The sequence below is a fragment of the Camelus ferus genome, chromosome 4, assembly GCF_009834535.1.
Source record: "Camelus ferus isolate YT-003-E chromosome 4, BCGSAC_Cfer_1.0, whole genome shotgun sequence".
In the NCBI taxonomy this organism is placed as follows: Eukaryota; Metazoa; Chordata; class Mammalia; order Artiodactyla; family Camelidae; genus Camelus; species Camelus ferus.
Genome location: NC_045699.1, coordinates 57,537,298 through 57,551,383, shown reverse-complemented (window position 1 = coordinate 57,551,383; position 14,086 = coordinate 57,537,298). Strand labels below are relative to the sequence as shown.

The 14,086-nt window shown below is 52.4% G+C and overlaps 1 protein-coding gene across 5 annotated transcripts in view; it reads right to left on the bottom strand.

Moving 5' to 3' along the window:
* The window catches only part of COL27A1 (collagen type XXVII alpha 1 chain), a 142,390-nt gene that overhangs the window by 18,989 nt on the left and 109,315 nt on the right, over positions 1-14,086 (bottom strand). For 4 of the 5 annotated variants that reach the window (XR_004319438.1, XM_032478266.1, XM_032478264.1 and 1 more), the window contains 12 exons: positions 12,100-12,153; positions 11,871-11,978; positions 10,749-10,802; positions 9,724-9,777; positions 6,053-6,109; positions 5,808-5,861; positions 5,182-5,235; positions 4,847-4,900; positions 3,918-3,971; positions 3,732-3,839; positions 3,146-3,253; positions 2,201-2,308 (listed from right to left, as the gene is read on the bottom strand). Coding sequence is in view for 3 of the 5 variants with exons in the window: in XM_032478266.1 (XP_032334157.1) it covers positions 2,201-2,308; positions 3,146-3,253; positions 3,732-3,839; positions 3,918-3,971; positions 4,847-4,900; positions 5,182-5,235; positions 5,808-5,861; positions 6,053-6,109; positions 9,724-9,777; positions 10,749-10,802; positions 11,871-11,978; positions 12,100-12,153 (867 nt within the window). In the remaining 2 variants the exon portion in view is untranslated. Of the gene's footprint in view, positions 1-2,200; positions 2,309-3,145; positions 3,254-3,731; positions 3,840-3,917; positions 3,972-4,846; positions 4,971-5,181; positions 5,236-5,807; positions 5,862-6,052; positions 6,110-9,723; positions 9,778-10,748; positions 10,803-11,870; positions 11,979-12,099; positions 12,154-14,086 lie in introns of all 5 variants that reach the window. The other variant, XR_004319439.1, reaches the window with a different exon arrangement.

The window sequence follows — 14,086 nt, the reverse complement described above, 5'->3', positions numbered from 1 at the left end:
CTCCATTCGGTAGGTGTGCAGTAGCTTCTCATTGTGGTTTTAATGAGCATTTGCCTAAAGACTAATGATACGGATTTTTTCATGTGCTCATTTGCCATCTGTATATCTTTTTTGAAGTGTCTACTCAAACCTTTTGCCTATTTTTTTAAAAATTGAGCTGCTTACTTTCTTATTATTGAGTTTTGAGAGTTCTTTATATATTCTAGATATAAATCCTTTACCAGATACACGATTGCGCTTTCTCCTAGTACGTGGCTTTTCTTTTCATTCTCTTAACAGTGTCCTTTTGAGAAGTAAAAGTTTTAAATTTTGATGAAGTCCAATTTATCACATTTTCTTTAATGGATCATGCTGTTGGTGTCATATCGAAGAAATCTATTTTTAACCCAAGGTCTCAAAGATTTTCTTCTATGCTTTCTTTTAGAAGTTTCAGCATTTTCGGTTTTACATGTAGGTGTATGATCCATGCTGGGTTAATGTTTGTACATGATATGAGGCATCTAATTGTCATGGAGCCATGGCTGGAAAAGACTATTCTGTATCCACTGAATTGCTTTTGCATCTATGTCGAAGACCAGTTGTCTGTATCTGAATGAATATATTCCTGGACTCTTTTTTTCAGTTCCTTTGATCTATTGGTGTATTTATGGTAATACCATAGTTTCTTGATTACTGTAGTTTCATAAGGCTTGAAATCAATTACTGTTAGTCCTTCAACTTTGCTTTTCTCTTTCCAAGTTGTTTTGATTATTCTAGGTCTTTTGCATTTCCAAATGAATTTTAGAATCAGCTTGCTATTTTCTACAAGAGAATTCTGATGGGATTCTGTCTGACATTGTGTTGAATCCACAGATCGACTTGAGGAAAGTTGACATCTTAACAATATTGTCTTTTGACTGATGGACACAGTAAATATCTCCATTTATTTAGGTCTCCCCCAATTTATCTTAGCAATGTTATATAGTTTTCCAGTGTACATGTCTTACACACCTATTGTCATATGCATCTCTAAGTATTTCATATTTTCATACTATTGTAAATAGTACTGCTTTTTAGATTTCAAATTCTGACTGCTCATTGTTAGTGCATGCAACTCATTTGAGTATATTGAGCTAATGTCCTACCATTTTGCTAGAACGCCCTTATTCTAATAGTTTACTGTAGATTCTACTGGATTTCCTACCTATGCAATCATTTCACCTACAAATGAAAAGTTTTGGCTCTTCCTTTTTGATGCGAACACCTTTTATTCCTGTTTCTCACCTTAATTGTGTTGGCTAGAACTGTGAATACAATGCTGAATAGAAGTGGTGAGAACAGGTATCTTTGATTTGTTTCTGCTCATGGGAGAAAGAATTCACTCTTTCACTAGTAAGTATGATGTTTATCCAGTTGAGGAAGTTCTTTTCTATACCAAGTTTGTTCAGAGTTTTTATCAGAAATGGAGTCGGATTCTATCAATTGCTTTTCCTGCAATGACTGACATGATTAATTGGATTTTCTTCTTTAGTTTGTTAATGTGATGGTTGGATTTCTTTAGTTTGTTAATATGCTGAAATATATTGATTTATATTCAAATGTCATACCATCCTTGCATTCCTGGGATAAACGTCACTTGATCCTGACGTAATATCCTTTTAATACGTTATTAGACTCACTTTTCTAAAACCGTATTGAGAATTTTTGTATCTATACTTATGAGGTATGTTGGTCTGTGGTTTTCTTTTCTTGTAATGTCTTTGCCTGGCATTGACAGCAGGGTAATGCTAGCCACACAGAATGTGTTGGAAACGATTCCTTCCTCTTCAATTTTCTGGAAGAGTTTATGCAGAATTGGTATTATTTCTTCCATAAACATTTACTACAGTTTACTAGTGAAGTCATCTGAGCCTTTGTGGCAAGTTTTTCAAACTATAGATGCAATTTCTCTAATAGATACAAAGCTAAGGCTATTTAGAGTTCTGGTTGAGATTGCCTCTCCTCATTCTGAAGGGACCACTCAGATCTCATTTCTCAGCCTCCTTCCATTCCCCCACCCCTTACTCATGGGAGCAGAATTGGTATCTGGTGCCCACAGAGGGTATTGCTCCATCCTTGTCACAGATGGAGGTGGCTTTGAGTCTGTGTATGTGCATGTGGGAATGTGAGTATTGCGTATGCATGTGCGTGTGAACATGTGTGTTCCCTGGGGCTCACTCACCGGCTGGCCTTTGGATCCAGGCTCCCCCTGGTTCCCGGGAAGGCCTGTTCCTCCTTCTGTTCCTCGCTTGCCAGGGGGACCCAGCTGCCCAGGTAACCCACTTTCACCCTTAAAGAAACACAGCAAGAGGACCAGTCAAAGGAAGAAATGGTCCTAGGAGATGGGGAGGGCCGTTGGAGAGACAGAATAGATTCCGCTGTAGTTGACATCTCTGGATGCTTGGGGTTGGGGGAGGGGTGCTCCAGACTTCAGCCTCCTTAAGAGCAAAATCTCTTCTCTTACTCTGGCACTCAAGGCCCCCCTTCCCCTCTACTCTCCCACATGCCTCTCCTCTTTATTAGTCTTCCCAACAGACCACGCAGATCACCCTCTACACCTCCACTCATGCTGCTCCTCTTGCCTAGAATGTCGCCTCCACTTTGGCCTCATTCAAATCCTCCTTGGGCCAGGGCCACTTCTCCCTCTGTCTGCTGTCTTCATGGAGGGTTCCAACCTCTCCCCAAATAAACCTCAAGCTCAGAAAGGGTGCGCATCATGTCTGATTCATTTATCTCAATCTTCCCTTCAATGTCTAGTCTTGGGATCAGACTAACTCATGGCTGCCTCCCTCACTGCTCAAGGAAGCTTTTAAGAAGATGCCTTGAAGGGTCCCAGCAGCCAGCATCATTCATTGTTCCACAAAGGCCCACAAGAGGGCACCCATGGACAACTCAACAAGTGGTTGAGTCTGGAGGGCCTGGTAGGGGGCAGTATTACAGCTCCCTGGATAAATGATCCTTTAAAGTCAAGTTTAAGCTTAGGGAGGGACCTCTGAGAAAGTGGATTCTATTTTTACACAGGCCCTGGGACATGGGTGCCTATGTCACCGTTACTGTCAGTATCATTATAGTTAATATCAAGGCAGAAAGGGTGGAGGGTGGGCAGGGGGATTAACAAGTTTCCGACCTTGAATCCTGGGGGCCCCTGTGCTCCAGGCAAGCCAGCCACACCGGGATTTCCTCTCTTCCCAGCAGGGCCCATGGGGCCAGGGTCCCCATCGTCTCCCTGCTCCCCCTGTAAAGAAAGAGGGCAAAGGAGGATTTTTCATGTTTCAGGAAGTAGGCAGCCAAGAAGGTAGGATGATTCAAAGCCTGGGTGAACTCTGGGCAGAGCTGGAGGTAGGAAGGTCAAACTCAGGGATGGAGGTCATACTGCCTGTGTGTGAGGATGGCTGGGCTAGTGGGACAGGAGAACTTGAGGATGTGCGAATGCAGAAGGGAAGAATCTTAAAAACCAGAAGCTCTATTCACCTGGCAGGGGATGGCTCTCTGGGTGCTGGCATGGAGGAGAGACAGTGAGACGGGCCACAGTCCCAGGTCCCAAGGGATGAGGCCATTGCCCAAGCAGGAAACTTCTGGATATATTGATTCTGCCCCATCCAAGATTCCAAACCTGCTCCTCTTGGCCCATGGCTTGCGGTACCTCACACCCCACCACGCATACACCTCATCTCAAATGGAGATGCCCTCTGTTAACCCCAAGTCCTGCTCACCTGCTGTCCTGCTTGACCGTCCCTGCCAGGAAGTCCATCTGGTCCAGCGACACCCTCTAGGCCCTGTCTCCCCACCACGCCCCGAGGCCCCGGCAGCCCCTGCAGGCCCTGGGAGTGAATATGAAGCTGGTGAGGGCTTCTGGGGAGGGGAGGGGTGGGGCGAGAGAGAAACTGTGCATCACTCACCTGGATCCCCCTCCGTCCTGGTGCCCCAGCCTTGCCTTGCTTTCCCTTTGGTCCCTGAAAAATCAAGGGGCACATGATGGAGGCTTCCTGGAGGAGGTGTAGGACCCTAGGAGCTCTGGAAGGGGGTGACTGAGAAGATCATGGGCCCCTCCGTGGCTGGGCCCTGCCCCTCCACCTCTTGGGCCTTGGCATCTGAATCTGCAAATGGGCCCAAGCACCCTCACTGGAAGCCCAGGGACAAGGCTGGCCTTGGGACCTGCCAGTGTTGTCACTGACCCTGCTCTGGGCCCTGGTCCCTCACTGGCAACTCTGCTGCAGAGGCTCTGGGCATTGGCAACTTCCTGGTAGGAGCTGAGCCCATGATTGGCTGGTCCATTCAATCCTCAGGAGTGTGGTATCCCTGAGTGGTGGGGGATGAGTGTGTGGGTGGAGGGGTGCTTGCCTTAGAGGAGATTAAGGGCGTTAAGAGAGCACTGGCCCAACCTCAGTGGGGGCCGATGCAGGAGCCCTGAGTGCAAGGCAGGAAATTTCTCCTCCACTCCTCTGAATTCCCTCCATAAGCACCCCCATCCCTGTTTCCTTCTCTATACCCCCCTACTTCACTTCTCCCACTTTTCTCTCTCTCCACGGTGTGGTACGGTGGGAAGAGAGGCCAGCTTTGGATCTTAACTGCCCTGGCCTCTAATCCCAGGCTGATCTCAGACAGGTGGTCTCCCTCCTACAGGTCCTAAACACAGGGCTGGTCATCCCCCTCCCTCAGGCTGTTTGAAGGAAAGGAATCTCGACCAGACAGCACCCTGAGGGGCCCCTCCCTGTGGTTCCCTCTCTTTCTCATCACACCCCCAGCCCCGAGTCCCACTTGCTGTGTGCTTGGGCCAGTCTTTCCCTTCCCAGGGCCCATCTTCCCTGTGGACATTCAGCCCTCTTACCTCTTCCCCTTTCGATCCTTTGGGGCCCGGCCGCCCCCGGGGTCCCGGATGCCCCTGCAAACCAAGGTGAGATGACGCAAGGCAGCCCCAGGATTCTCTCCTGGGGAGGGTGGCCAGTCTCCGCCTGGAGGGGGAGGGGTGGGGAGGGGTTTGGGGGTGCAGGCTCTGGGGAGGCCCCCAGGGTCAGGGTAGGAAAAACCAGAATGGGCTGCCCCAGGCCCTCCTGCAAGGAGGGTCCCTTTAAGCTTTAAAGGGCTCAGTTCTTTAATTCCCCCACTGCTGCTCCACCACCCCTCTCAGGGCAGGAGGGGGATGGGACAGGAAGCACCACTCACGGGTTGACCCTGCTGGCCTGGATTTCCACGGAGGCCTTGTACACCCTCCTGTCCCTGGAAGTCAAGGAGAGACAAGTAAGGGGGCTCAGATTGGAGGGGACAGGGGCCAGGGCAACTTCCAAACCTGGAGGACCCCCAGGAAGCCCTTGTTCTTCCTAGCCATGTGTCACTGTCCCCCAAGTCTCAGCTTCCTCATCTGCAAAATGGGTGAGATAATGACCCTGCCAGCGAGGATGCAGGTGGGGCAGTAAAGAGCCTGGGTAGGGGGTGTGGGAGGTGCGGGCTGCTCATTCAGTGGCTTGTCCCACTGCTCTTGCTGGGAGAGCTGTTGTTGGCCACAGATGTGGACCCTGAGGCCCTTAAATGGGAGAGGTCTCCTTCCCCTGCCCATCCTCTCCCTCCCTCAGGACAGGTCTCGGATCCTCCCCCTTTCGGCATGAATTAGGCCCTGAGCACTTTGCAGGAGGGGTTGTGCTTAAAGCCTGGGCACTTGCACCAGCGGTGGAAGCACAGGCTTGTTTCCTAGTGGAGGCTGTTCTAATTCCAGGCTGCATGGAGCTGAGGCCAAGGAATGCCCTCCTGCAACACTCCTGATGCTGCCAGCAGGTAGGAGCTCTGCTACTTACAGGGTATCCAGGATCCCCTGGTTCCCCGCGGTCTCCTCGATCACCCACAGGGCCCTAAACGACAAGGACAGCACAAAACATGGGCCCCCAGGTGCAGGGGATGCCAGACCTGGACCTCCTAGGCCACACCCTCCGTGGAGCTTGCAGCAGCCTCACCCCTGCTCAGCCTCCCCTTCCCTACACAGCCGGAGGCTGGAGCTCCATCTTGGCAGTGGTCCAGGGGATGGATGGTGAGGGGGCCTTACCAGATCTCCAGGTGGCCCGGGGGGTCCCTCGGCCTTGCCATCCTCGCCCTGCTCTCCCTGTGGACACAGAACCAGTTTTAAGACAAACGTGCTTCTGGTGAATTTGGGGAATTCCCGACCCTCCATACCGAGGCCAAAAGGGCCTTCATCAGAGGAAGTTCAGCCTACTTAGGGTTACAGACAGAAAGACTGAGGCCAGAGAGGGAAGGGGCAGATGTGGGGTCAGGAAGACATGGGGTCAAAGGCAGACCCAGGTGTGGAACCAGGAAGATGGAACACAGAATGATGCTCTTTACCACCTGCACCCCATGCTGGACACCCCCAGGCCAACGCCCTCAGGCTGTCAGACTGGGTAGCTAGCAGCAGAGACCTTGGTCACACCCAGCTTTGCAGGGACCCAGCTGCCCAGACCTTCAACAGTCCCTACCTGTCTCAGAGCTTTTTCTCAGCTGCGGAATAGGGGTGAGGTGGGGGGAAGGGGACATTGGTGATACCATGGGGAGTGGCAGAGATTCCATGAAATGATGCATACATCCCTGCATGGTGCCCAGCAGGGAGTGATAATAATTCCAACAGCTGGCAGGTGTGGGCACTGCCACGGGCCCACGGCCCATACACAGGCACTCACTGAAGCCTCCCAACAACCGTACAAAGCAGGTGATTTTACTCTCCCCATTTTACAGATGAGGAAATGAGGCACTGAGGCACAGAGAGGTGGTGTGAGCTGCTCAGTTATTCAGCCCTCAGTGAAAATGTCCCTTTCTCTGACCTTTGCTGGGAGAAAGTGGGCTGAGAACCAGCTTCAGGATAAACGTCCTACCCATGGTGGGAGCCCCAGAGAAGGCCCTGGGCTGCCCCAGGTGGCACTTAGCAGCCAGCCAGCTTGAGGGTCTTATTCATAAGACAGTCTTCTATCTGCAAACGGGACTGTCATGCCTCGCAGCACTGCTCCAAGGACGCAGTAATGAAAGGCTGGTAAGCCCTCAGCACGCTACTGCGCACAGAGCAGGGGCTCAGGGGGTGGCCTGGAAAATTGCTGTTGTTCATAATAACAACAGCAGGGAGGACCTGTGGCACAGAGGTAGACAGATTAGGGGAGGACAGAGTTTAGAGCTGAGGTCCTTGGGCTGTGGCGGGCCACCCTGGGCCGTGGCCCACCTGCAGGACAGGTGTCTGGACGCCACATGCTAGCTACAAGGAAAGTGTAGGCAGAACAGCAGGGGGCAGGACCTCAGAGCTCAGAATGTTCTAGCCCCAGGCAACTAGTGTCACCGCCTGTGGGGGTGCATTCGGGGCAGGGGACTCAAGCCAGGGCACCTCTGAGCCCCCTTGCTTCTGGCAGGGATTGAAGGGGAGGCTGAGAGGCAGGAGAGAGGGGAGCCATCCTGGGGTCTGGAGCCAGTCCCAGGCCCGAGTCAGTCCTGAGGGCTGGCCTTGGCCCTGGGCCTCTGTGGCTCCTGTGGGCAGAGACTGAAGGCAGGAGGGACTCGGCCAGAGGCCTAGAACCAGTTGTACCCAGGGGTGGTTGGCTCAGGGAGTAGGGATTCCCTCTCCTCCCTGATCGCTCTCTATGGCTCTTTATCCCAGGGCTCTGTCCTGTTGTGAGGGGAGACAGTTGGACTGGGGCGCTTTGGGGAGGCGGCTGTATTTACCTAGTGTTTGATGTGCCAGGAACCTCATGAGGTATGTTTAATGGAACCAATACATCACCCCTATACTGCTGTGACCACTGGTCCCATTTTACAGATGGAGAAACTGAGGCCCAGGGAAGGAAGGGTCTTAGCCAAGGCCATACAAGAACTAAGGGGATGTCTGGGCCATAAGCCAGCTCTACAGATCTCCCCCGCTCCCCCACACTGTGGCTGTAGTTGGGGGATGCCTTTTTTAGCACCAGAAAGCTGGTGGAGCCCCCCATTCCCCACCTTTCTCCTTGTTCTCTGAGTCTTATCCAATCTCCCCAACCCCTCTGGTCACCACCTTTGTAAACAGACACATGCCCCACAGGGAAGCCTCAAGTTGAACAGTGTATTGGCCCATTTAAGTGTCTGTTTCTGGCTGGAAAAGCGAGGCCTGGCATCAGACAGACTCTGAGTTCTGATCCTGTCACCCCCACCCCCACCCCCATCCTGAGCTAGTCCTGGAGCGTCATGGAGACTCAGTTTCCCCATCTGTCAAGCGGTATACTGACACCTCTGTGCCAGGATCATGGTGAGGGTTATGAAGAAAGAGAAATCCTGAGGAAGGAGCTTTGCTTCGGGGCTCTCCCGCAGGAACCTGCTCTCTCCCCTTCCAGCTCCATCCAGCTGTGGTTGGTTGGCTATTCATTCAAGGGACTATTTTTATTTTTGAGCTCTTAAGGGCATCATTCTACAGCCCCTAGCTCAGGGCCGAGAACACACTAAATAATCATAAATTCACAAATCCTTGTTAGCAGATAAATGACTGAATGAATAATAATACTGCCTTACAAGTCAGAAAGTGCATCTGGCTAGCATACACGTGATGTCCTGCTGAGCCTCATGTCCCCAAGGTACCTGCCCCCTTAACAGAAGAGGCCATCAAGGCTCAGGGAATCCTGAGCCTTAACAGACTTAGGGCAGATTTGGGGGTAGGGTCCAATTCTCAGCAGCCACAACGTCTGCTTCTGCAGCTGCAGATGGCCCAGAGTGGAGGCAGCCCCTTGTTTCAGAGTCCACATTAACCCCTCCTGTGCCAGCCCCAGCCGACTGTGAGGGCTGAGGAGGGATTCAGGGCACTGAGTGACACTTTCTGCAGCTTCCTGTGGGGCGTGTCGGAGCCCGCGGCCCACTCTGATTGCAGATCTGTTCTTCAAGCAGGAGGAAAGGACCAGATGGACAGCCAGCCAGGCTGGGGTGATTCACCCAACAGCGGGTTGTAGTTAGAGGGGAGCTGACTCGGCAAAAGAAAGGAGGGATGGGGAGCAGGGGGGCACGGAGAGAGCAGCTGGCCGCTGGCGAGGAGGAGGTCCAGCTGAGCCCTCGGAGGAAGAGGGAGGAAAGGGAGGAGGGACACCGAGCCTCTAACGTAGGACTTGGGTCCTGGGGCCAGCTCGGCGCTGCCTCGGAATGTGACCCTCAGAGCTCTGGCCCCCACATTCCCTCCTGCCTAGCGGGGCGGGACGTGATGGTCAGCAAGGTTTCTTCCAGCAGTCCCTGTGCCCTGCTGAATCTGGAGCCCTGGCGTGGGAAATGGACACGCCTTCCCTCTGCCTGGGCGGTTCCTTCCTGGCCTGAAATGCTGGTGCTTCTCACTCTCCATCCTAAGCCTGTCCTGGCTCTCGGTGGTCATCTCATTCATGAGCCAGACTTCCCTTCCTACTTTCACACAGATGATAGAACGGCTTCATTACACGACTGATGCCCATCTCCCCTGCTCGACTGGAAGCCCCAGGAGAGCAGGAGCTGTGTCTGTTTTTGTTCTGGTGCCATGCACAGAGATGACACTGAATACATCCATGCTGAACGTAGGTCTAATGGCTCCTACCTGCCGGGCACAGCCGGGGTGACACCGGCCTCTTGGCTGGCGGAGGTGGGATTAGGGGTGAGCCTGCCATGAACTTCCCATGCTAGCCCAGCCACAGTGGCCCAGGGGTTCACTCCCACCAGCCCCAGATACAAGAAAGCAGCTGCTGCCCGGGACTAGACACTCACCTTTTCGCCCTTTGGTCCAGGAGGTCCGAGGGGTCCCATGATGCCTTTGTGTCCCTGCAGGAAACAAGACGGCAGGAGGTGAGAGCACGGGGGAGTGAGGAGTTGGGAGGGACAAGTGATGAAGGACAAGAACTCAAAGATGGAGACACTCTGGGCTGTGTGACTGGGTCCTGGCTCTGCCTCAACTTGCTGTGTGACGCTGAGCAAGCCCTGTGCCTCTCTGGGCCCTGGCCTCCCAGTCATGCCATGTTGGACCCAGCTACACCTCCAAGGGATATCTGCTTGGATGGTTGAAGGCTCTGCTCACACCATCTTGGAGCAGACCCAGGTCCAGGTTTCAGGAGAACAAGCTGTGTCCTCCCGGGGGGCAAAAAGCTGGCTTCCCCAAGCTGCGGTGAGACCTGCAGGTGCAGGTTCTGCCCTTGGGCTCCCAGCACGCTCTCTCCGGTCCCCATCCCCTTTGCCCTCTCTCCGCCGTGCTCCTCCTCCGCCCCTCCTCTCTGCTGGACCTCTTTCAGACATGGGATACCACCTTCAAACTTAAGCTGTCAGGCCCTGTACACACATTCTATAGCCCCCCTACTCTAAGCCTCAGTGTCCCTTTCTGAGCACGCCTGTGCCCCTCTGAAGCCTGGTCTCCCACATGTGAAACGTGGCTTTGGCTCAGCTGCCTCTAAGTGGGGGGCACCCAGTTGGATGCAAAAATAGGCTACGGTCTTCCCTTCCACAGAGAGCAGTTGTGAAGCTCAGACGTGAGCTATGAGAAGGAGGGACTCATTGAGGGCTGGAGGGGTGGGGGTGGAATCTGTCTCTGTCCACCCCACCCCTGCCCAGCCCACTGGTGGTTCTTGAACCCCACTCTGGTCTCTGGGCCCAGACGTTCCCTGGGGCAGGGGAGACCATGAATCTTCAGCGGCCTGAGGGCTGGCCCTCAGCTGGGAGGTGGTGGGGGCAGCGGCCTAGGCAGGCTTGAGTGCAGGCCTGCAGGGCAGAGTTCCAGAGAAGGGGAGGTGAGATTTCCTTACATTGTAACCAGCTAGTCCCGGTTCTCCTTGGGCCCCCATCCGTCCTGGAGCACCCTACGAGAGGAGAAAACCCACGCTGATACACAGTGCGGCTCTCACCGCAGGAACCGTCTCTGCCCCAGGCTCCAGCCCGGTTCAGCCCAGCAGCCTGGCCCCTCCTCCCCCCAGCCAACTGCTAAACTTTTGTGAGCCAATTGTTAAACAGAATCACCATGATAAATTAAATTATATGAACTTACAGTTAACTCTATTATATTAAAAACAAAGATGATAAATATTCCAAACTCATCCCTTCCTAATAATTTTACTACATTTTACTGTTACCTACGCTTATGAGGTTATTTCCGTTTATTGAATCTGGGTGGTGGAAATACAGTCACCCCTCAGTATCTGGTGTCCACAGGGGATTGGTTCCGGGATACCCCGTGGATACCGGGATCGAAGGTACAAGATAATGGAGGTCTCCTGCACATCTGCTCCCAAGTCCGCACTCAGTGACATCGTGTTGGTAGCTTGAAATCAGCCACCATGGGAGCATTCACAGCAGGGAATCTTGCAGGTCCCACAAACCAGCACAGCTGTTTATCCACACACACTGGCGGCTCAGAGACGCTGCATCACCCTCATCTGGCCCCATCCTTGCTTCCTCTTTGGGGTCTTCCTCCCCCTGCAGCGGTCAAACCCCTCAGGGGCCCTTCCTTCAGGGCAGACCAGCAATGGACTGAGACATCCTCAGAGTCATGCAGGGACTGAGAGCAGCTTCACCCTGACCCTCATGAATCTACTTCCAGTGGGAAAACTCCTTGTTCAATAAAAATACTCCCAAGGGTCTCCGTCTCTACACCCTGATAGCAGGGCTTGCTAACTGGGGTTTCTAAACGGCTTCAGAAGACCCCCCTGACCCCTTCAAATTGTAAGAAATACAGCGCTGTGTGTACTTTTCCAGGGAGAAGGCTGTAGCTTCTATGGGTTCCCAAAGGGATCCATGATTCAAAAGAAGTGGCTGGGATAATGAGCACGGTGTTCAGCTGAGAGTTGAGGTGAGGTGAGACTTTCCTCTCTGCCCTTGGCCCCTTCTGCCCCATGCCTGACCCCGACCCTTCCCACTCAGAGAGTTCTCACCGTTGGTCCCAGGCTGCCCCGGGACCCTTTAGGGCCTGGGGTGCCAGGGGATCCGGGGTCTCCAGGGACGCCCATCTCACCCAGCTGTCCTTGGTAGCCCTTGGCACCCTGCAGTGGAGGAGAGACAGGCTGTCACCAGGCCCCGGCAGAGGGGAGGGGAGGGGAGGATGGAAGCTGTCAGGGAGGGACATGGCACAGATCAGGGCAGGAGGAAAAGGGGGGATCCTACCTTGGCTCCTGTCCGGCCCTTCTCGCCTTGCTTCCCTGGTTTTCCTTCAGGACCCTGAAAGAAAAAGGAGGGAAAAAGAGAGAAACATGAGGAATGAGAGAAAATTGAGGCAGATCCATGAAGCTTGCAGCACTAGCTCTGGAGGCAGACTGCCTGGGTTAAAGCTGATTCTGCGCTCAATGCCCGTGTGACCTTGAGCATGACCTAACTTCCTGTGATCTCTGTCTTTACAAAGTCAAGGCAGTGGTCATAGTTGCCTCACAGAGCTGAGGATTCAACCTGGTGATACAGTAGCGTGTTTACGAGGTGCCCGGCCCATGGTAAGCGCACGATAAACTGCTGTTGTCATGGTTACTGCTGATGCCCAGGCTGTCCCAATGGGAGCAGCTCTCTGCACTGAGCCCTCTCCACGTGCCATGCACTGATCCACCCTCCTAGCCACCCTGAGCCTTAGGACTGATTCAGACCCCCTCCTGTATGTAGATGGTGACAGCCTAGGTGCCCAAAGGTGAAGTGACTTGTCCAGGGTCCGGCTGGTCCCTGGCAGAGCCCTGATTCAACTACAGATCTGTCTGATTCCGAGTCCAGGGTGCCCACTGATGACAGGCAGGCAGGAGAGATGTCCTAGGTCCTCCCTCATCTCTGAGATGCTGCATGTCACTTCTGACAATCCCTGAGGCCGTGTCCCACTGACAGGGCCCCCTCCCTGCCCATCCAGGCCACTCCCTCTGAGAGGCCATTCTGCCCCCTCCCCTACAGGCATCCCAAAATGCTGCTCTCCACTACCCTGCCCCAGGGGACCCATCTGGCTTTGTCTCCACAGTTGTCCGGGAAACTCAGTTCACTGGGAATGAGTGAGTGTGTGTAAGTGTGCATGCATGAGTGTAAGAGAGATGAGGAGTGAGAGAAGAAAGTCTGCACCTGGGGCCACACTGGGTTGGGATGTAGGGGGTAGGGCAGGCAGTGTTTCTGGACTGGAAAGAACATCCAGACTGTCTGCAGAGGGCAGTCCTCTCAAGGCCCAAACCTCAAAGGAAGCTGGGGAAAATAAGCGCTAATGAGCTGGTTTGATTGAATCCCTTTGGCTGCATTAACAGAGGCACATGCTATAGGATGAGGGAGGTGATGGTCTCATCTTGGAGTAGGCATTGGACTCTAAGAGGAAGCACTGACTAATTGTGATGGAGGAAGGGCAGGAAGAGCAGTGGGCCTAGAAGGGTAAGCACAGACTGCCCTGCATCCTGGTACTAGGTACCTAAGTCCTCACGTGACCCTGGACAAGTCCCCCCCTCTCTCTGTGCCTCAGTTTCCCCACCTCTAACGTGAAGGTCTTGAACTGGCTTTGCGCTGTTCAATATGGTACCCTCTAGCCACATACGGCTACTGAGCACTTGAAATATGGCTATTGCGACTGAGAAACCGGATTTTTTAATCAATTAAATTTTAACTAACTTAAATTTAAAAACTGGTAATTCAATGATTGGAACACTTTTGGCATTTTTGGAACAACTTGGGGTATGAATCTACATTTTCAACTGTATATTTTATGAAGTCTAAACACAGATCAAGCATTTCCAATGAAAATTTAACATCTGAATTGAGACGTGCTCTAAGGGTAAATCACACACTGCATATCAGACTCAGTACAAAAAAGAAGAACACAAAATAGCTTATTAATGATTTCCTATATTGATTACATGTTGATATGTTAGTATTTTGGATATATTGTGCTAAATGTATTATTGAAATTAATTTCACCTGTTTCTTTTTACCTTTTAAAAATGTGACTACCAGCAAATTTTAAATTAACACACGTAGCTCATATTCTGTTTCTACCAGATAGCATTGCACTTGACAGTCTCAAGGTCTTTGCTCCTCCAGTAATTAAACACTAACAGTCGTCATGGCCTCAACCATGGGCCAGGCACTGTGTCCACACTTTGTACTATATCATCCAATTCTGGCCACAGGGCTGGGAGGTAGAGAT